The sequence below is a fragment of the Daphnia magna genome, linkage group LG5 (assembly GCF_020631705.1).
Source record: "Daphnia magna isolate NIES linkage group LG5, ASM2063170v1.1, whole genome shotgun sequence".
NCBI lineage: Eukaryota > Metazoa > Arthropoda > Branchiopoda > Diplostraca > Daphniidae > Daphnia > Daphnia magna.
The window spans coordinates 8,282,961-8,305,665 of NC_059186.1; the positions used below are offsets into that span (position 1 = coordinate 8,282,961).

The window sequence follows — 22,705 nt, forward strand, 5'->3', positions numbered from 1 at the left end:
GAATAAACAATGATCCTCTTCTTTCGAAAAACAAAACAAAAAAAAATATATTCATCTTCTGGCTCATTTCAAATTCACACAATTCTCATAACACCCTCATCCCTCCTCCCCAGAAACGCAAAAATATTGATGTTCGAACTGCAGGGGTAGCTGACCCAGTTGTTGGGAATTTCGACTCGATCATTGCCATCTAGAAATATAGAGGAATTTCGACATAAACATGGATAGTAATTTATTCGTATTTACTGAGACAATTTCATCTAATGGCGACATTAATTTTGCGGAAAACGTTGTGATAGACGGTGCACTGTTTGTCTGTCTTTCATCGGCGACCGGAATCTCTCAACATGCGCCTCAACTACAAACTGTTTTTTTGTTGTTTTTTTTTTCATTTCTTTACAACATATGAATGCTTCTTTTTTATTGCATGTCTCCTTTTCCTTTGATTTATTGCATTGTATTAAATCGTTCTGTTTTTCTGAGACGATGGTTGCTGTTGTTTTTAATTATACTCTTTCTGTTGTGTTTCTCAGGCCGAAGATTGGCTGGAAAAACATTCAGCCTTCAGGGGTCGTCAGATGAAACCCCTCTTGGTTTTCCAAGGTCGATTGCAATTCCACATTTTCACATCATGCCAAAAATCAAACTAGCGGCGAGTTTTTTTTTTCGGACGAGAGTCATCTATTGTCTGTTAATGTAAACACACAATGGGAAAAACAATAAACCCAAATAAACAGAGAAAATCAAAACATGAATCGTTACCTCCTTCTTGTGATATTTTCCCCGGGTCTCGTCTTCTTTTACTGCGAATATTTAATCTACTTTTTCGTGCAGAGCTCGGTGAGTTTCACGTCTAAATGTGTATTACTTGCCTCTGATGTGTTAGTCAATTGAACTTATCCAGATTTTTTAAAATGTCGATAGTGTGATTGGCCAAAATTACCTCAAAGCAATCAAAGTCTACGAGCTTTAATATTAGCTGATACCCATCTTCTAGGACCTTATAGAGGTCATTGGTTTGATAAGTTGAGAAGAGAATGGCAGATGTCTATGAGTTGGTTGGCTGCAAACACCCTACATTCCCCTGATGTAGTATTCTTTCTTGGTATTCTTTTCAATTTATATTTTATCTGGATAAATTAAATGTTTGTTTTTCTTTTGTTATTCCAGGTGATATCTTTGATGAGGGTAAATGGGCTAATCAGAAGCAATATGAACATTATGTTGAGAGATTCAAGCAGATGTTTCCTGCCAACAGTCCTCATCATGTTTTAGTAGGAAATCATGATGTTGGATTCCATTACATGTAAAACACATTCTCATTCATGGCTGATAAAAGAACAATTAATGTTGTACATTATCTTATAGGATGGATGGAATAAAACTAAACAGGTTCTATAAAACATTCAACCTGTCATCCTCTGACGTCCTCAGATTGGGAGGCATTACTTTTGTTACAATTAATAGCATGGCAATGGAAGGAGATGGATGCAGTATCTGTAAAGAAGCTGAGAAAAGGATAAATTCCATAGCATGTACTGAAAGACAATAATTTTTCTTTTAATCTAAGATGGGTCACTTATGTCAATCATTGTATTTTCATTTCAGCAAGTCTCAAAGATAATGAAAAACCAATTCTACTCCAGGTATTATTTAAAGAAAATTCCATGCCTAAAAAAATATGCATTTGCACTAAACACAAGTATACATTTCCTTTAAGCATTTCCCTCTATTTAGGAAATCTGACGCGGTTTGTGAAGGCGAAGATTCTATGCCGGACGAAGAAAAACACACTGAATTTCGCCCGAAATTAGACTGCCTTTCCAGAACCTCATCGATTTGGGTATAAAAAGTTAGTGGTTGTTGCTTGATATTCTTTTTAATGTCCATTTTTTATTGTGTTTTCACAAATTAGTTGTTGAAAAGCCTAAAGCCACGGGTCGTTTTCTCTGGCCATACTCACCATAGTTGTGTTTATAATCACAGCGGTGTTACAGAGTTTTCAGTTCCATCTTTTAGTTGGCGTAATCGCAATAATCCGAGTTACTTTTTGGTATGAAAGATTTTAGAAAAAAAAACAGCAATTTAATCTGTTGTTTGAAATGTTTATAGGTTACAATTTCTCCAGATGAACATGCAGTCTTCAAGTGCTTTATGCCTCAAGAATCCACCGTTATCCGAGTCTACACGATATCCCTATTGGTTTTTATTTTAACCAGTCTGCTTCTTTGCTACCGACGATATCGTACGGGGCACATCAAAATGTTGTGATTGCATCCGTTGCAATTTCCCTGAGTTTTTCCATCACCAATATTTGGTATTTATTGGAGAATACTTTAGAATGAGTCTGTGCAGCAATCTAGAAAATAGAAATACCTCTCATATAAAATGTAACATTACTGCCTTGAAAAACAAAACAAAAAAGAAATCCTAAACCTTATACCATTTATTGTCGATGCGACACGGTCACCATAAAATAAAGTCATCCGGTAAATTTTATTACCAAGACACTGGTGTCTGTATGCGCCCTGCGGCCACCGAATCAACTAAGATACCATCCTACTATGATTGAACACAGGCATACGCCATTGGCATGTTTACTCGACTCCCTACGTGCGACACACTTTTTTTGACACATTTTATATAAGTTAAAATTGGGATACGATTTTGGGGAAGTGCAGTTTGACATTAGGCATGATGGAGAGAAGAAACAAAACGGAAACCCACTTCTTGACACGAAGCCATGAATTGTATTGGAGAAACATGCATTTTTGTAACACCATAGCATATTCCTACAAAACATCAGACAGTTAAACACTGACGAAACCAAATTCTGGATCAGAATAACCGTTGCACATTGTCATCGGTCAACGTGCAACCGGTGCTTTGTTATGCTTCTAATCACACACACGATTTTGGGCGTTTACAAGGAGACTGGAAGACACTGAACGCTTTACCACTTAAACACAGATGTGTGAGATCGTCTGACATTTAGTTGAACTCCCTCTTGAACCACTGGTTATTACGCAAATCTGTCTCAGTTACAGAACTCAAAAGGTTATGGAAGGGGAGCTTAATCTACAACGGCACTTTGAAATACAACAATTTTCTTAACGAGTAACAATGAATTGGTTATTGCCTACAAGACCAAAAATTGAATTAGGCTAACAACTCACAAAAACATTTTTTTGGGGCTTCAAAACCAAAATATTTACCCTATTTGTTACATCTACTAATAAATCGTTTCGAATAAAGTTCTTTTTATTATTTTTTTAACTTAGGCAAATGAAAACCAGCAGAAGTAGAAAACTGAATAAACATAACAATTCGTGAGAAACTCGTTTCCCTTCATTAACGAAATGCAAATCATTTGTTTCTTTTCGTTTACCAGTTCTTTTTCTCAACAATACACGATGTTTACTTCAAAGAAATACATTATTCTATCCCGGTTGAAAGTTAAGCATTGCATCAACTTGTCATGCAGACATACCTGAAAAATGAAAACTTATTCTTTTGACTGGACGATCTCTATAGGTGCTTGAAAGGAAATGAATGCATTTGTAAAGAAGGTTAAAGAGATTGCCAACTGAAGAAAGCGACGTTACAAGTGGAATCGAATTGATCAAAGGCCTCTGCTTTGTTACGCTCCGCGGCACTTAAAGGTGTTGGGTCCCAGTTCGTGTTACACCGTGCAAATTTGAGGAAAAATTTTTCGGGCTAGGATTTGCTATACGCCAATATAGCATGAGCTCAGGACTGGGTGAGGGGTGCTAACGTGCGGTTCAGAGTGCAAAGCTGAGTTTTAAAAAAATTAATTTCAGTGCAAACTTTTTTTTTTCTTTGTTTCTTTTTTTTTGGGGGGGGGGAGAGGGGAAGGGGCTTGCAAAAATGAGATTGATGTAATGGGCAACAGTTTCTGGTTTAGATATAACAACCTTGGTTAGCGAGCCAAGATATGAGCTTTGCACCAAAGAATAAGAGTTTTTTTCTAGGATCCGGAGAAGGATGTTACTTACGACAGATCGAAAACGATTCAACTGTGAGACTCATCGATGACTATGCTTCCAACAAGAGATCAACCTGACGTAATAGTTTTCTCAGCAAAAAAGCCGAAAGGTTAGGAACACATGAGATTAAAACACCAGACACAATTAAAGCAAAGGGAAAGATAACAAAACCCAGAACCATCGGTGAGATTAGGAGCTGCTTTACACCCGGACCGGCTCTTCAGCTCCAACGACAACCATAATCTTCTGCATGAAGACCGTGAAGGCAACTGTAGATAAAACGAGAAATTATGTGGTATCCTGGAACATGCGGAAACGATATTTTAAAAATTGTGGATGGCAGAAATTTAAACGAAACGTTGAAAAACACCTACGCAACAAAGGATCCAACAAATAAATCATTCGGGGCTGACCACAACCATCATCTTTTGGAGAGTGACAGTAAACAATGCTACCTCAACAAAGAATAAAATAAAAATGAAAAACTACAAAAAACTAAATAGAAGTTAGGGAAATAATATAAAATAAAATAAAAAACATGAAAACTACGAACATCAACTCAAGAATAAATAAATAAAATAATAAAAGAAAAGATTCCTTACACAGTGCCCTACGGATACATGGTGGCTTGTTTTTCCAGTAAATGAATACAAAATACACCGGGACGCCCGTTAATATTATCAACGCTCCACGTCCTGTAACAAAAACAATAGAAATCAGGAGTAATCAATTAAGTTCACGCTAAAATGTTGAAAAAAATATCCTGATTTTACCTGTATCTAATGGAGAAGCAATACACGGGACAACCGTGATGAAGATTGTTGCGATGATGTAAATGATAGGGAAAAAGAGGTTAACTCGAATTGGACGTTCCAAATCAGGCCGTTTCCATCGTAGGTATGGGACGCAAACCACTGCTAAACCTATGCTTAACTAAAGTACAATGAAAACATTAATTACTATTGGCGTCTCCAATACTGAAGCCTATGCTCAACGAAATCTTAGGATACAGAAAATGATTCGCAAAGTACGGGCCAAGTTCATTAATGGCTTTATAAAAAACAATATCATTAAAATGTTACGAACCCATGTGGCGAATCCAACGTAATTAATGAGACTGTAAACGTTGTCGGACATCAAATATAATAGCGAAAGCAGTGCTATGCAAAGGACGGCGGGAGTGGGTGTCAATCGTGAAATCTGAATCATGGTAAGAATTTCCGGCATTTGCTTTTCACAGGCTCCGGCGTAGAACAACCTTTAAACAACAATAATATGGTGGTAAACATTGAAACATTCTTGAAATAAGAAATGATTCGTACCTGGAAGAGGTCAATAATATTCCATTGACAGCTCCAAACGTAGACATTGCCACAAACACGGGAATAATCCACGCCATGGGACCGTACAGGCGTTCCGCAAATGTCTGTACACCACAAACACACACCAAAAAAACATTTAATAATAGAAAACAACACTTCGTAACGATTGAAATCAATATCAGTTAAATGTATACAGAGAAATTAAAGGACATGAAATAAATATTTTACCACGGCAACGGCGGTCGACCCCCGTACTTCAAGTGGAGATAAGGTCGTGTAGAACGCCACATTTGTAAAGACGTAAGTGACCGTGACCGTGATGAGAGAAATTGCAATGGCTCGTGGAAGATTCCTACGACACAATAATTAAATTTAATCTAAATTGAAATTTCCTGCTATCTCGAGTGGACGCGTTTTGTTTTTAGCCATTTCCTCGTTTTTCACATTGCGTAATAAGAGGCTTGGCGGAAAACCCAAATAAAAGAAAACTTTCAGATTATCTAGCGTGTCAAGGGCTTCGAGAACCACAGAGCAAAGGAAATCCTTTAGTTATCCCATCAGATCGCGAATGCGGGGAGGATACGAAGCGACACATTTCACCCGAGATTGCACGCGTAAGCCACAAGAGTATAATGCAACATAATATACCTAACTGGATCTTGAAGTTCTTCAATAACGAAATTTAAATAATTCCATCCGTTGTAGGCAAATAATCCAGAATAAAACGCCAAAGAAATCTTCGTCAAATCGGTTTCCGTGTTTTCGAACGTAAAGTATTCAGTGTGACCTGTAGAAAAAGTAATACTCTTGTTAAATTATACGTATGCTTTACACCGACTGACAAATTCATGTCTTCATAGCCTCCTCGTCATAACTAATCCATGTCTGAAAAAGGCCTTTTTTTTTACGTTTAAGTAAATCAAAGAGGAAGCGGCAGGTGGCGGTAGCATACGAAATACAATGCACATGTTTCAGAAAATCAATAATGAAAACAGAGTGAAAGAGGAAGGGGGACAGCGTCTCTTCGGTAAGGCTTTATCGCGGAAAAACTACTTAAATGTAATGTAAAAATAAGGCTTAACCATAAAGTATTGCACGAGTCGTGCCCAAATGCACAAGAGCGATAAGGAAGAGGAGGATGACTTATTGCTGGCAGTTATTGAATGTTGATAGGTTCACGCCCTTGTGCAGCAAGTGAAAAGAATCCGCTATCGCACGGCCACATTCTCGGATCCGCATGCCGAACTCAAACTTAACTACAAAAATTCCTTCCAGCATCCGTCTTCAGAGATTCAATAGAATTTCATTAACAATAGTGCATTCACAGACGAACTAATTTAACGCGGCGGACATGCACGATCCGCTTTTGAGGGGTGGTGAACTAGCATGAGAAATTTCAAAGTGTTTAGAAATAATTTGTTAAAGTGCTATCTGATGACAAGATTGACATAGTGGATGCAATCATGTTGGAATCAGAAACGCAGGGTAAACTATACAGATTTGACAGTTGCGCACATTAATTGTTGCCATGCGACTATTGTCAGCAAACAGATCGATAACGCTACGCGTCTGTTCTTTTCTATCCGACACACCATTACTACTTGTCTTATTTAAGAACTGAATAATCGTACCCGTGCAGAGTTGGTAGGCGCCAGTTCCAATAATGATGAACAGAGCCACGAGTTTAGCGTACGTGAACGTATCTTGCACGAGCGTTGACCATTTCACATCCCAGCAGTTAATAAATGTTAGAAGACCTAAACGATGGATATAACAGATTGAATGATGATGGTAAACTTACAGAATGATTAGCAAACTAATTAGTTACAAATGCAAGCAGCGGCTAATAGTCGAACCTGACATAAATAACAGTAATCAATCAGCAGGCATTATTTTATTGTTTTATTACTTTGTCGTTAAGAACTTACCGATTCTGTTGGCGGACTGCATTCTGGAAAAAATGGTGTCAAAATATAGATGGAAAAGGTCAATGCTACAATAGCCTATAACAGAAAACAAAATTCTGTTAATGATTTTGCAGAATATACAAGTTAAAAACATCATCAGACCTGCGAGCACGGTCTCACGATCATGCATTCCACCCATAGGCGGATGAACGCCAAAAAAGGGCCAAATGTTTCCATAATGTAAGCGTAATCGGCACCGGATTTCTTAATCATACAACCCAATTCAGCGTAGCAGTAGGCTCCAATCATCGAGAAGATACCTTCGTTTAGACCGATAATGAAAAGTTAAATACAGTATCAGCAACAAGTTGTTTTAGTTATAGCTTTTTTTCCCTACATATCCTTAATTTGCACACGTGGCATATACAAAATCACGAGTTAATCAACCTTCGCCGGGCAGTAGGATCACAAAGCCAATCAACTTGTGAAAAAAGATCTACTATCAAAGAAAATAGCATCTTCCACAGCAGATATAACTACTTCGTTCATTGGTTTAGAAGATCTATATAATTGGTTAAGTTCAGATAACAAAATCTTACCCGACACAACCCAAACGATCAATGCCATATTCACGCTTCCAGTTTGAACCAAGACACCGGTCGGGGAGATGAAAATTCCAGAACCGATGATACTGCCAACGATAACGGTTACACCTTTGAATAGATGAACATTGTTTACGAGGAAACGAATAAAAAAAATAATAATAATACAGCTATTACCGTTAAGAAGACTCATCTTAGCTTGCAACCGAACGGCGCCGCCTCCTTCCGTTTGTTCTTTGTCTTTTGCTGCGTTTTCTTCATTTTGGGGAACTTCATCGTATTTCGGTTCTATTTTTTCCCCCATTTGTTTCTACAAGTATTGTCTTCAATATGCCTGAATGGATATGCAAGTTGATCATAAGATGAATAATAGCTATATTTGTTTCATTTTTCTACGTAAAGACATGGATCAAAAAGCTCAAATTATGGTTTGGGTGATGCATTAAAACGTGCGAAACATTACACCAAAGTAGTTCTGTAATCAAGACATTTGATTTTAATTTATATTTATAGTATTGCATTTATTGGTATACGCCCACGACACGCTGTTGAACGTAGCGATCGGCCCCGATTAGCCAAAATCGGGTTAACCACCCCGCCTCGCCCCGGAAAAGGGCAATCGAGGCTGAATCGGGGTGCTACTTCGTCAGCCAGGGCGGGGCGGGGGGAAAATCGAAAAAACCCGCTTGCCCTGACGCCATTTGCAAAAATGACAAGGGGTTGCATCCCCTATTAGGCACCCCGATACAACCCCGATTGAGAAGGGGGTTCAAAAATTTTCACCCCGAACCCCGAACGCCCCGCCTCTAGCCCCGAATTTTCAAAACCCGATTGGAAAAATGTGCCCCGATTAGGGTCGGGGCCGATCCCTAGTTGAACGTACAAAAAAAGGCATAGCACGTATCAAGACGATGTTTGCCTGTTTAATGCCATGAAGACTACAACTCGATTCCGTTAATAGCGGAAATTTCACAACAGTAATTCAGAACACATTGAGAAGGGGAGTATTCAAGAATGATAGTTACCGTAGCCTTTTGCAACGATGCAGTTCCAGCAAGAGCGTCTTTGTAAACTTCGTAGTAGTACTAATAGTTATTTTTGAACACAGAAAAACGAAATGCACTTTTTTATTTAACCGCACTAAAAAATACAGAGCTAAAAGAACTGGATTCACACACCTGACTATACTTTGCCAACGACAACGTGGAGCTCAAAGATCTACTGTTGAAACGAGAACGGACCAACACCGATTCAAGACGTCACGACTGTAGCACGCTATGGAATACTTTAAGAGGTAAAACACAGTAAACGGTGTTGTGGTAGAGAAGTGCCCAAAATGCCAATAAATCCGGTAGAGGCGCTGAATTCGATATAACCCAGCAGTCGACTTTTTTTTTTTTTCACTCGTAAAAGTTAATTTGTACGGTAGGCCCCCCTGACGATCGTTCCTGGAAATCTACAAAAAATCGGGCTTTCCGGAACCAATGGATAGAGGCGTAAGAATAGAAATGCACGGAGTTTTCATACTGTGATTAAATTTAACTGGGAATTAGTAAACTCGAGTGCACTTTTTGACACACTTTGATGATTTTACCCTATCATCTGCAACTATTCCATAAATTAAGAATTTGAGATTCTATTGGATTTGTTGTTCCCAGTATGGATATCAATACTTATGGCCTACCTTGTTATGTGTTTCTACCGCTAGATGGCTCATGTCTCAAAGATGTTTGTTTATTTCTTTCAGTGGTCATGCTTGAATTTCCGGAAGATGGCAGCTCTAGAGCTAAAATTCCACCTGAATAATAACTAATTTCCCGGAAGTCTAAATCATACAAACTGAGGTTACAATTAACAGTTTTTGGAAATATGCCGAAGAAATCACCATGTATGAAGCTAACCGCATTTGTATAGTATTTATAGATAAATCTCTTTGGAAAATAATGAAGCTTAAATCTTGAAACGAGAGGACTCCGGAGGACTCCTTATAGCTCCATACGGATTCATTTGATTCATACGTCCTATAGGGAAAACTTCGAGTTTATTGAAACCACAATTTCGTTTTTGCTACTTGAGGTGTAGTAACCGTTCCGTTTGTATTTTTTTTTGTGTGTTTCGAAAAAGAAGAACACTCCCCAAAAAAATTGAAGTTCCGTAGCCGGTTTGACTTGCTAATTTTATTTCAAGAACGTGCTTAAAGGAGAACTTCAGTTAGTAACTAGTGCAAGCGGAAATCAGATCAAATAGTTGGACGAGTTGCATATTCCTGACGGCTGTTTGAGACTCCAGAGTTCTACTTATGAAACTACTTAAACGGAACGAGAAGGTAAAAGGACAAAAAAGTTGGCAGGTGGTAAAAGGTAAATGGATATAGAACTGGCCAAACGAACTAACATTAAAAAGACATCCATTACCGGCCCCGAATTTCTTCGTAAAGCCCGAAAGGGGGACCTTGATGTCGATTAACCCTCAACAATAAAATTCTTGACTACAACTTCCTGCCCAACCCGAATAACATAATCAATCTTTTCTTTGTTACTTCGAAGAAATGCATTGCGTTAAAGGCATATGCATAAAAAAGGCGAGGAAATCTGTATAGCTTTATTTGGCAATGTGGAGAATAATTATAACGAAGAAAAATATGTGACAGGTGGGTATATAACTTTCGAATCGAAATACGGTATAGAGTTGGCCTAGACCAAAGAAGAACAGGTTATGTTGATTCAATATAGCCTTGTCTCCTATATTTGATACAACATTTCTCTTCGATATGCACCATACTAGACAATTCCACATATCTGTTAAGGTTTCTTATAATGGAACGCAATGTTGTCTAAAGTGCTAAACTAAAATAATTTTGTTTTCCTTTTGGGGATTTCTCTTTTTGTTTCTGTTTATCTGCTACACGTCAATTTCAGTCACTCCAAAACCACTGCAATAAGTTGACAAGAAATGCGCTGTTAATTTCGTTTTTCGACCTGAATCTCGCAGCACCGTGGATTATCAACACACAATTTGTTGACTAGTACAGATGGACATGCCATCAAATTAAAAACTGATTCTTCCTGAAAATAGCAGACGTTACGTAACGTTGAGCAAAACGTTTCACAATCATCGATTATACTTGTTCGCTTGTAAATTGCGTGTATTATGTGTTTTTCGCTGTTAAGTGACGCAATAAGTGCTGCTGTTTATGTCTTAGGACATAGTTATAATACACAGGAAGGGGTAAAAGCCCACAAACAATACATGAATCATCAATTGCGAAACATGGAAACGCCTTTGATCAAAACATCCGAAGGTTATGTAGATCCAATCGAGATGACCTCACAATTTTCTCGACCGTGTTTTTGTCAATTGCAGCAAGAGATTGTTTCCAAAGCGAGTTTTACAAGATATTAGCATGCGCTGTCTTCCATTCAAGGCTGTTTCAAAATTAACAGAAATTGTTGCACTGTTTAAGGGACTTTTATACAACCAGGAATCAATGCACAGCTCTTTTTTTTTTTTTGGCGTGGAAAACTTACCCATTGGGCAATGTTCAAACAACTGGAATAACTATACACACACGTTTTGTCTATGGTCATGATTAAGAACTGAAAACAAAGTCCCTGTGATCCGAATTTGGCATCTTTGAATCACATAGATTTCTGGCACCTATTACTATATATGAAAAGAGGCTAAAATAGAATGTTCTCTAAATGTTGGATTCAAATCAAGGATATCCTTCACCGCAGAGTCCCCTTTATTCTGCCTTGTGTCTCTACAAAATGTGTGTAGGACGGGGCAAAGTGACAGTGTGGAGGAGCAGGCAAATTGGGGTTGTTGTTGTTGTTATTATACTCACATAAAAGGGACAGCAAAACAGAGGGTGGCGACCAAAATGAAAAGAATTTCGAAGGAAAGCGAGGGTTTCTCTCTCTCTCTCTACGTGAGGGTTTCAAACTTTGTTTCTAGGGCGTGTGGATAGTATAAACACTAGACTCCTCCGCTGCCGTTTCATCCGGTTGTGGTTTTTTTTGTTTTGTTTGTTGAGTAGAGCCCGTTGATGAACCTGTGACCCAGTGACCTAGTCCACTGGGTTACAACCACAAACGATCCCTTCAACAAACAAACAAAAAGTGGAGAAACCAACACAGAAATCTTTTTTTTTATTTTGAAAAAAAGAGAGAAGGCAAAACAAATAAAAAACAAGAACATCCTCCAACGAGATTTTAGGATTTTAACTGTACACCTGCTGGTCACCTTGTTGCATCAAGCAAAAGAAATATATATAGACAACTTGTGTCACCAAATTGGGGGGGGGTGCATCATCTTTTTAGTTAAAGGAGGTTTGACGTTTTAAAAAACCAGGTGGGGAAAATGGAAAGTGAGAGAGGCTATAGTAGAAGGAAGAGAAAACAAAAGACATTGAGGGACCCCATAAATACGGCCAAAACCTGTGCTATGCATTTGTGTTTTTTGGCGACAAGCGGCTTTAGTCTGGGCAACTACGGGAAGTGTATATCATTGCAGTAGAGAGAGAGAGACCTCCATTTGGATTCTTATTTTTTCCGTTATCCTTGACAAAGGGATTGCTCTTGCCCAGTGCCCAAAGAGAAGGTCACTTTCTGGAGGGCGGCTGAATAAAGGCAGCGATAAGTTATAGTCCGAAGCGAAAGGAGATCTAAGACCAAAAACAGACAAGTCACGAAAGTGCCTTCCTTCCACGGCAAAGTCCTGCATCTACTGCTATTTATGAAGAAGGGAAAAAAACACAGAAAGGAAAGTAGATTTCACATCAGAAAAGAAAAAAAAAAACTTGACGTCCTGCCCCCCATCGCATGTCCCCTTTCACCCGAGTTCGTAAAGGCCCCCTGTTGGGTTGGCTTTTTCCAGGAAGTCTATAGCTCCGGGGAATGACCACCTTACGGGAGCAAGAAAAAAAGCGCTACCTGGACGACGGACTGTTGCAACTGTTCCCTGGCCAATCGATTTCTACCTAGACGCCATTTGCTTCGATTAACTGATCTATTTTTATTTTTTTATTTATTTTTTTCAATTTTTATTGCATAAAACACATAGAGTCAGGTGTATACCGATAGGGACGAATCGTTATAGCCTACAAGGCCTGTTTTTTTTTTAAATATACATTCCACGGTCAAGGGCAAGGCCTATTCCGGCCGTCCCGAGAAATCCCGAACGCTGTGTAACACAGATGGAAATCATGTTTTCTTGGAGAAAAACAAAAATTGCAGAATGTGTCCGGTTACGTGTTAATGTGGAACATTAACCTACTTTTATGAGATGCTTTGTGTGTGTGTGTGTGTGTGTGTGTCGAAAAAAGTAGAAAGTTATTTCTTTATTTGCATTTTAGCTCGCTTGTTACTTAGGGATTTACATGTGGCACTCGATTCCGATTGCCTGTCATTTGCCTAATTTCATATGCTTGTTTTTTTTTTGTTTTTGCTTCTATATTCTTTGGGCATAGATTTTTGTTTTTCTGAAGAAAACAAAACAAAACACTGACAATGTTTGTGGAACGAATGCGGTTCGTGAAAGCTCTCGATCAGCCGCGGGACGAAGAAACGATTGGCGGTTATCCTCTGCAGTGCTTTTTATTTTATTATTGCCTTCGTGGTGAAAGGTGAAAGGATGTCCAAGAAAAATCAACAAGCCAAAAACTTTGAAAGTTTCAATACTTCTATACCAAACTTGACGGGTTTCTGGCTTGCAATCCGGGACACGAGCTCCAATGTTCCATTCTTCGTATATTCTAAGCATTTTCTCTGTTTGATTATTCATTTCGAAAAAAACAAAAAATGAAGGACGAGAGGCTCTACTTAAGGATCGAGATACCCTATGCGTCAACAAAAAATGGGCCTTCGAAAATTGATAAATCGTTTGATAGAAATGTCGCATAGAAAAAGAGGGGAACACACACACATTACGTAATGTGTTTAATGTAAGATTAACGTTCGTGCGTCTATTTTCTCTTTCTCTCGGTAACAGAAAATCCATGCCAAACTTTCCCTTTTTACGAGACTTAATGAACGAGCCCGACTTCGTGAAAAGCGGCCGTCCAATTTCCATCAACACGTAGAACGTATTTCGGAAAAAACACACACACACACACAAATTCGCTTTTCTTTTCGTTTAGCGAAGACTCGCATCATGTGACCCAATGGCCGTTTTTAATGGGACGCCATAGAATCAGTAAATTGAACACTTTCCCGTTCTCTTTCTCTTAGACATTCCTGCCCAGCACCTGTGTCTATATTATACTCAAGAGAGACAGAGACAGAGAGAGAGGGAGAGACAAGAAAAAGGTATCCCCCTCACCTGGAATTTAACCTCCGCATTTTCAGCAATTCCTACGGGTGACGGGTGGGGGAAGGTTTTGTTTAATTCTTTTTTTTTTAGAGTGAGAAAACTATGGTCTCCGGCGCGCCCTAGTTGTTTTCTAACTCAAGGACAGTTACGTCTATCTGTCTGCATTTGGAAATTGATCTAGCGCCTCTTGTTTTCTCGTTCAAATATTTCGATATTCTGAATCGATTTACATATTTTTTTTTTTTTTTGGGGGGTTTGGGGAGGGGTTTGTTTTGATTTTTGTTTTGAAATTTTTGGTTTTTTTTTTTTAAGTCATAAAACGTTTTCCCTTCTCTTTTTTTTGTGCGCCTTTTTCAAACCTGTGTTTAGTGGGCATCCAAGGCATTTCGTTTCTCTTTCACGTTGCCATCGAGTTCGGCCCAGCAGTCGGGGCAGGTCCGTTACCGGTAAATTTGTTTACCGGTTTTTTGTTTTTGCCACGGGTCTTTCATTTCTTTGTAATTCTATTCTCTGGTTTTTTTGTTAGGCGTCCCATTTAAATATCATATTCAAATTACTATGGCGGAGAGAAAGGATGGATTTCGGCGCTTTCTTCCGCTGCGCGTGTGACGCCATCCTCCAGGTCATTGCAGTTATTGTTTTGTTTTTTTCTTCAAATTTGTTAGACTATAGGTCGGTGAAGGCCGCCGTGAGGCGAAAGTGCTATTAACAAATCACCTGGGCACTCGTTATGAATTTTAAAATGGCGACGATGAACACGACACGACAACGAAATCAAAGACAAAAAACAAAAAACAAAAAATGTTTTATGAATGATGGAGGACAGAGGGCATTGTTCATTTGTTATTCCTTCATCACGCAGCTTAACATCAAAAATTGTCCCTGGACGTGCGTCGGATGGCCAATTAGAAATATGTGTGTAATGCAATGAAACAAAAGAAAAAAGACACAGCGCACGATAGAAAAGCATTAGGAATAACTGTACATAAAAGAAGACAACAACAAGAACAACAACAAAATAAAATGGAAGAAAGGAAAAAGAAAGGAGATGACTTGATCTGTGTGTCTTGGAGGGGTTTTTCATTTAACGAGGACTTTCGAAACTTTCTTTCCTCTCTGCTTGGTTAAGGTCACGTTTTTTTTTTCTCTTTTGTCTTCTTCTTCTTCTTCTACCGTTTGCTTGGAGTGCCTCTATGCCAACCTTTTCGTCCTTCTTGCAGGCACGAAATGGTTGAATGTTGAGCTGACGAACCTTTCCATTCAATTTTTGGCCGAGCAACGCTATGAATAATAAACAGCATTCAATAACGGTTCGAAACCAGAAGAAGAGAGAAAGACAAAAACAATTTATAGTTTTCATTTTTTTTTGTGTGTGTTGTTGTTTTCTTCTATGCATCACTCTCTCCATTAGCGGATGCACAAAAACGCGTCAACCCAACTTGTTATTATTACGCATAGGAGAAATGAAGAAAGAAAAAAAAGCAAAGTAGGTTACGTCATGTCATGCGAATCGAACTCTCGCCATATTATTATTTGATTTATTTTTGTATTCATTGTGTTTGTTGCGTCTTCCAAAGTACGAAAAAAAATGAATAAATTCGAAATAGACGTTGTTGTTCCGGGGTTGTGGAACCCGGAGGGAGAAAGTCGCCAGTCACGAAGCCACGGTCGTATATATGCGTCATGGCGGATCGGCCGCGATTCACCAGCGTGGCTGCCAAGTTTTCATTCGTACACGTAACACAAAATGTGAGGTGAATTTTTTTTTTTTTTCACAAGAGCCAAAAACCAAGAAGAAAAGAAAAAAAGGGAAGGGGGAGACAGATGCGGTTGCAAGCTGCTGCGCTGGAACGTGCGACGCCCATGCCACATCCTGCTAATCCACTCTGAGTGAATCGATGATGGATTTGTGCTGGGTTACCAACTATCGCGATATACAATAATAAAAAAAAAAAAACATTGCATCGCCATCAAGCCACGCCCTGACCGCAAAAATAAAATAAAATAATCAAAAATTAATGAGTTAAAGAATAACAAATGACGGTTTGTTTCCGTCTCTGGCTATTGGCTTTCTTTTCGCTCCAATCTGAAATCTATGTAGCCAGGAGTGTGAAATGAATGGCGATAATCAACGCCGAGGGCAGCCAATGGCGATGAGAAATCAAATTCAAGATCATGCCTTGATTCCAGGTGTTCCAGGAAAGCAGGGAAAGCAGGGCGAATGCCGTTCAATTTGGAAGGAAAGAGTGATGAAACAAAAAATTGCATCTTCCAAACTGTCTATATGCGAACTGGCAATAATTCTAGAATCAGTTGCATGTTTTGTAACGGTGGTTGCCACTTAAAGTTTTTTTTTTTTCTTTGCTTGTTGGCAAAGATATTGCGACTTCCGCGGCCACCAAAACTTCAGGTGAGTGGAGCGAGAAACACACACACCGAAGGGGGAGGAATCCGAACTAACGGATTTACTGTTTTAAACAACAAAAAAAAAAGGGGTGACACGCTGATCTCAAAAATCCTTTTCCTCACGAGAATGTGACCTTCGTCATGTCGTTAGGTCATTATCATAGTAATCTTCTTATTGTCTTTGATATCATAGCATATATGGTCAAACGTACATACAAAGCGACAAGGGATTGAGTCAATCCTGCTGGATGGTCGTTGGGTTCCATTGGCCAATGGCGCACCAATCGGTTTCCCATGTAAGACTCTCTCCTCATTTCCAAACGGACGAAAGAACAAAAAAAAAAAAGAAAGGGAAAAGTGCGAGAAGAAAGAAAAGTTGATCGGCTAGTCACACCGTCTGCTTCTCTTTTTTGGAGGGGGGGAAGGGTTTGGAATTAAAAAAAAAAAAATAATAACTTGGCGGACTTTGGATGGTATTTTTAAATCGACTGGGTTACAGTTAGATGAATAGCGGAAGCGATTCATTGGCCAGTATCCGCAAACAACCGTTCCCCCCCCGCAAAATGCTAACTCGCGACATTAGGCAGTGATTAAAGAATATAGATGATAATGACGTGCAATCATGTGCGGGTAGAACATGGAGGATTCCTTGTGGGAAAGAATGGCAGACACGTAACGTGATGGGGGTCGACGATGACGAGGGCATTCGGCCAAAAGGCCGAGTTTAACCGGCAAACTGGTTCATACGGTCATTGTCGTGATCATCATGTCCCCATCTATCTCATTCTTTCCTTGTTTTCAACTACCTATTTTTCCACTCCCACGTTTATATTTAGACACAACGAACAGCAATGAAAACTAGTCAAACGATGATGACACATGACATAACGTAACCTCGACCTATGCCGTTGTCCAGCCGGCCGGAAAAAATAAATGCATCCAGCATTCCCTCGCGTTGGAGTTTGATCATCAAATGGAATAAGGAACACACGAACATTTAAAAAAAAAAACAAAAGGGGGTCCAAACAGCAGAGCAGAGAAATAAGCTGATAGAAAACTCTTGAAGTTGAAAAAAAAAAGAAAGAGAGAATTAAAAAAAATAAAATGAAATAAAAGAAGAAGGAGATGATCTGACAAGAGAGAGAGAGAGAGAGAGAAAGAAACTGGTGGGGGCAGCACAAGGCGCTGGTTCAGACCAATACACACGGCATGACCGGGTATAAAAGGAAAGTGGGTGAGTGCTGATAGTATACTTGTGCAGGGAGAGCGACAGAGACAAGGAGGTTTCCAACTGGCCGCTTGAAAAGAAGTTCGTTTTTTATTCCCTTCCCCCCTACCAACACACACACACAACACAACCGGCCAGCATAAAGCGGCTACAGGTACTGTGTAACTCGTCAGTGCATCAGCTTCTCGACTTCAGTCGGCGGCTGCTCTCGAACCGGAGCACACCGTTCTTTTTATTACGTATACACAAACTCGAACCAACAAAGATTTTTTGTTTGTTTGTTTTGTCTTGTTGTAACAGGTTGAATTTGCATTTCGCCCGTCGAATCCCTCCTCATCGCTGTGATCATGAAGTTCTTGTGGACTTCCCTGTGTGCCGTTCTTCTCGCTTCCGGTAAGTTTTTTTGTTTTTTTTTTTTTTTAATAAATTTGATTGTACATTAAAAAATTTGCATGCATTTAATTGATGATTGTTCTTTGAAATTCAACAGTTGCGGTGAATGCGCAGATTAACCAAATTCGCAACGCTCAAAACGCTGCAGCCAATAACGCAGCACGTCGACCTGTCGGTAAGTTATTTAATTTTTCTTTTAAATGATGTCTTCAATTTTTATGTTGACACTTTAAGTGGCATGTCCGGGATATTAAAAAAAAAAAAAAAAGGGAAATGGAAAAAGAAATCGGCAAACAGAAGAAAAAAAAGGAGAAAGGGATTTGATTGGAAGAGAAGGGACAATTTGGAGGGAGGGTTCGTATTATTCGCCGAAGGGCCGTAAAAAAAAGAAGTAGCTGACACGCGCATAGAAAGTCGGAGAGAGAAAGCCAACTGGTAGGAGCTGGTGGTAATTGACTGGGAATGTTCGTATCGAGGGCAAAGCATTTGCTCTTTCGATAACTTTCACGCCTTCCTTTTTCGATTATTTTTATGATTCCTTTTTTGTCTGGATTTTGAATTCGAAAAATCATTTGAGAATTTGTTGTTGTGTAGAGTCGAACGTGACACCAGCACCGACGATCGTCGATGACGATAGCTTCGAAAAGGAATTATGCAAAGCCAAAGAAGCTGGCGAATGGTTCCGTTTGCAGGCCGGTGAGGGCGACAACTGCCGTGATGTCATTCAGTGCACATCTTCGGTACGTTTGACTCTTGATTCTTTTCAACAAATGATCAGTCGATGTTCACATGGATGGATCTTTAGGGTTTGCAAGCCATCCGTTGCCCAGCTGGACTCGCTTTCGACATCGAGAAGCAAACGTGCGACTGGAAAGAACAGGTCAAGAATTGCCTCATCAAAGAGAAGGTTCGTAAATTGAGGCCCATCTTGTCCACTGACGAGCCCCTCTGCCAGGAAGGCATGTTGGCCTGTCACGACGGCACTTGCATCGAGCGCAGCCTCTTCTGCAACGGCGTCCCAGACTGTACCGATGGATCGGACGAGAACTCTTGCGGTAAAGACTTTCTTTGTTTGTTTGTTTGTGTGCAATTAGCGATGCTCATTGGTTGTTGAATGCAGATTTGAGCAACGATCCTAACCGAGCCCCGGCTTGCGATCCAGCCGTCTGCCTGTTGCCCGATTGCTTCTGCTCCGAAACTGGCACGGAAGTTCCAGGCAAACTCGATTCGAAACAGGTGCCCCAGATGGTCATGGTGACGTTCGACGACGCCATCAACAACAACAACGTCGAACTGTACAGGGACATGTTCAACGGCGTGCGCAAAAACCCCAACGGCTGCGACATTAAGGCCACCTTCTTCGTCTCGCACAAATACTCCAACTACTCCGGTGTCCAGGAGATCCACCGCAAAGGTCACGAGATCGCCGCCCATTCCATCACGTAAGTCGCCTCGCCACTCGTTTCAAACTAAACCAGCAAATTCAGGTTTTGAATTCGTTTTCATTTTATCGGGCAGTCACAACGATGACGAGTCTTTCTGGTCCACGGCCTCGGTGGACGACTGGGCCAAGGAGATGGCCGGCGCTCGTCTGATCATCGACAAGTTCGCCAACATCACCGACAATTCGATCGTCGGTATGCGCGCCCCTTACTTGCGTGTCGGCGGCAACAACCAGTTCACCATGATGGAAGAGCAAGCGTTCTTGTACGATTCGACCATCACGGCGCCGCTGCAGAACCCGCCCTTGTGGCCGTACACGCTCTACTTCCGCATGCCCCACCGTTGCCACGGCAACTTGCAAAAGTGCCCGACACGCAGCCACGCCGTCTGGGAGATCGTCATGAACGAGTTGGATCGCCGTGAAGACCCGACCTTCGACGAAGACCTGCCCGGCTGCGCCATGATTGATTCGTGCTCCAACATCCTGTCGGGCGAGCAGTTCTACGCCTTCCTCAACCACAACTTTGACCGCCATTACACCCAAAACCGGGCGCCGCTCGGCCTTTTCTTCCACGCCGCTTGGCTCAAGAACAACCCCGAATTCATGGACGCCTTCCTCTTCTGGATGGACGAGATCCTGGCCAAGCATAGCGACGTCTACTTCGTCACGATGACGCAGGTCATTCAGTGGATCCAGAACCCGCAGACGAGCGGCGAAGTCAAGAACTTCGAGCCGTGGAAGGAGAAGTGCTCGCCGGTCGGACCCTCCGCCTGCGCCGTGCCCAACTCGTGCGCCCTGACCACCAAGGAACTGCCCGGTGAGACGCTCAGACTGCACACTTGCAATCGTTGTCCACCCAATTATCCATGGCTCAACGATCCCTCTGGTGATGGCTTCTTCTAAGAGAAGATTGAGAGAAAATGAGCGATATTTCTTTTTTTTGTTTTGAAATATCGACAACAACAAAACAAATTTCAACAAAACAAATGAAAGAAGAGGATTTAAAGAAGAAAAAAATAATGATTTCTCGATCAACATCACATTTTACAAAATAGCAAATAAATAGCCTCGATTGACGATGACAGAGGCGGCACTGTACACTTGAAAATTGTTAAGACGAAGACGAAACAAATGAGAGATTAAAAATACAACTTAAAAAAAAAAACCAAAATGAAAACAATGGCTCGTGTCACATCATCTTGAAAACGAAAAACAATTCCCAACTATAACGTCCATTTTGTTTTTTCTTGCTCAATAGTTTTCTCTTTTGCTAAAGATTTACACTCAATTTTTTGAATGAGTCAAAAAGAAAACTGTTGGCTGATCTGATTTGCATCTGATTCTTCTCGTTTTTGTTTTTCTTCTTCTTTTGCTTGATGACATCAACATTGCATTAGAACAAACACCAAACTTTGCGAGACGGTCTTTTGTTTTAAATTGCCTCATCACTGATTATTTGCATGTCCATCGCGTTTTCTTTTCTTTTCTTTTTTTTTTGGGGAATTGGGGCTACCGAATGATTATTCAATCCCCGCCCACTTTTATGTCTTTTGATTGAATTGATGTGCGGGTTACACGATTTTCCGTTTTCATTGGAACTTCATGTCGCTGTGCCGTCCTTTGTAAAAAATTAAAAAAAACAAAACAAACAAAATATATGGAATTAACAAACAAACAATTGCTGAACGTAAATGTATTGTTATATCGACGGGATAAAAGTTAATCCACGAGTTTCATTCCACGACAAGAAAGTGCCATTGCATAACAAGTTCTCGAACTTTCAAGATTCTCAGAAGTATGGCGGACTAGAAAATGTTTTTGTTTTTTGTCCAGGGGATGGAATTGAATATAGATTAGTGTGTTTAGTGGTCTGTCGTGATGCTAGAAATGAGGATGTCTAAAGTGTGATGACGTTTTCTAATTTCTTTCTGGGTGTCTATAACGCATATCTACAACAAGATGATCGTATAATACTTTGGATGTGAAAGAGAGAGAGAGAAGAGGGGGGTGACTCTGAAGTGGAACACTTTGAGGGCGTGGCTTTTGTTTTTTTTTCTCTCAAAAGCATCTAGGACATGAAAGAGAGAGAGAGAAGGAGACGGAGGAAAAGCTGCCAGCCCCGTGTATCGCCGTCCATTAAAAACAGTTGCCTATCAGCATCCGACTTGAGAAAGGGGGCAAATGGGGGAATACATAAATACGAGATATACGTTTCAAGATAAAGGTGGCCAACAACTTCAACCCAAACGTCTTTAACCCCGAAAAAAAAAACCAAAAAAAACAAAAAAGTCGCATGCCGAAGTAGGTCAGCCCGTCACGCGGGGCCGAAATGCCTGCCAGAGAAGAGCGTCTTTTCTCCGAATTCCCGCTCGTCGTCCAACTGGAACGGCAAAGTTATAGACGTCTTTGCATACAGCACATCGATGGCGCACTTTTTTTTACAATCTCTCTAGAAAACAAAACAAATAATAATAATAATCTCTTTGTGCGTTTTACGATCGTCGTTCGTAAAGGTGAACTGCGTTTTGTTTTTGTTTTTTTTCCCGAATTACACGAACTGCGCGCGCAAAAGAGAGAGGCTGCAAGGGAACCTTTCTCCTGCGCCAAAGTTGTCCCCAGTTGTTAGATCACGTGACTGCCTTTCGCTTCCGGGATTGGTGTGTGGAATTGACCTCGTCGTTCGCTCTGCCTCTCTCGCTGTGCCAGTTTGGACCATCGTCGCTCGTCACGTGACTCGTTAGAAAGGAAAAGATGGAAAGTCGATCCGTGCACACACACACACACACACACACACACGCTTTTTTTGGTTCTCTCTCTCTCTCTCTCTCTTTCTCGCTCTCGCTCTCCGCAGCTTCTCTTTGCTTATTCGATTCACAGCCTCGGAGAAGAACAACATCTTTGTTAAACATGGGAGGAGGGGGGAGCTAAAATGTGCGAAATCAGATCAGACTAACGTCACGTAACATTTCGAATATGATCGGTACAGAAAAACCACGGAGAAAGTAAATGAATCCATTTTTTTTGTTTTTAATTGGCTGGCGGCCATTTGCAAACCATTTCGAAGTTTCTTGTGTTTTCTCTTAT

The 22,705-nt window shown here is 40.3% G+C and overlaps 3 protein-coding genes and 1 long non-coding RNA gene across 7 annotated transcripts; 3 read left to right on the forward strand and 1 right to left on the reverse strand.

The window, feature by feature from the left end:
- Positions 1 to 687: 687 nt before the first annotated feature.
- Positions 688 to 3,803, forward strand: LOC116922961 (metallophosphoesterase 1). Of its 2 annotated transcripts, XM_032929463.2 has the most exons (8): positions 688 to 840; positions 925 to 1,105; positions 1,171 to 1,306; positions 1,369 to 1,535; positions 1,609 to 1,646; positions 1,721 to 1,843; positions 1,916 to 2,053; positions 2,113 to 3,803. In XM_032929463.2, exons 1-8 carry the CDS (start codon positions 751 to 753, stop codon positions 2,269 to 2,271), a joined length of 1,032 nt encoding a protein of 343 aa, XP_032785354.2. In that variant the 5' UTR covers positions 688 to 750; the 3' UTR covers positions 2,272 to 3,803. The 2 variants fall into 2 exon arrangements, with proteins under 2 accessions (XP_032785354.2, XP_045029699.1); XM_045173764.1 differs by lacking the exon at positions 925 to 1,105 and having other exon boundaries at positions 693 to 840.
- LOC116922886 (large neutral amino acids transporter small subunit 2) lies at positions 3,244 to 9,168 on the reverse strand. Of its 3 annotated transcripts, none has more exons than XM_045173761.1 (15): positions 9,017 to 9,168; positions 8,864 to 8,923; positions 8,016 to 8,172; positions 7,836 to 7,949; positions 7,399 to 7,556; positions 7,258 to 7,332; positions 7,158 to 7,185; positions 6,961 to 7,086; positions 5,978 to 6,116; positions 5,558 to 5,681; positions 5,330 to 5,433; positions 5,094 to 5,265; positions 4,781 to 4,940; positions 4,610 to 4,702; positions 3,244 to 4,276 (listed from the first exon to the last, which is right to left on the reverse strand). In XM_045173761.1, exons 3-15 carry the CDS (start codon positions 8,140 to 8,142, stop codon positions 4,209 to 4,211), a joined length of 1,488 nt encoding a protein of 495 aa, XP_045029696.1. In that variant the 5' UTR covers positions 8,143 to 8,172; positions 8,864 to 8,923; positions 9,017 to 9,168; the 3' UTR covers positions 3,244 to 4,208. The 3 variants fall into 3 exon arrangements, with proteins under 3 accessions (XP_045029696.1, XP_045029697.1, XP_045029698.1); XM_045173762.1 differs by adding an exon at positions 4,382 to 4,458 and having other exon boundaries at positions 8,864 to 9,134; XM_045173763.1 differs by adding an exon at positions 4,382 to 4,458 and having other exon boundaries at positions 3,244 to 4,307; positions 8,864 to 9,134.
- Positions 9,169 to 9,246: 78 nt separating this feature from the next.
- On the forward strand, positions 9,247 to 11,084 carry LOC123472359. The gene is made up of 3 exons (XR_006646777.1): positions 9,247 to 9,334; positions 9,586 to 9,682; positions 9,753 to 11,084. It is a non-coding gene; the product is annotated as an uncharacterized LOC123472359 (long non-coding RNA).
- Positions 11,085 to 17,778: 6,694 nt separating this feature from the next.
- Positions 17,779 to 20,792, forward strand: LOC116922852 (chitin deacetylase 1). The gene is made up of 7 exons (XM_032929307.2): positions 17,779 to 17,938; positions 18,085 to 18,177; positions 18,275 to 18,352; positions 18,772 to 18,917; positions 18,983 to 19,232; positions 19,298 to 19,619; positions 19,696 to 20,792. The coding sequence occupies exons 2-7, from the start codon at positions 18,132 to 18,134 to the stop codon at positions 20,522 to 20,524; spliced, it is 1,671 nt and encodes a 556-aa protein (XP_032785198.2). The 5' UTR covers positions 17,779 to 17,938; positions 18,085 to 18,131; the 3' UTR covers positions 20,525 to 20,792.
- Positions 20,793 to 22,705: the final 1,913 nt, after the last annotated feature.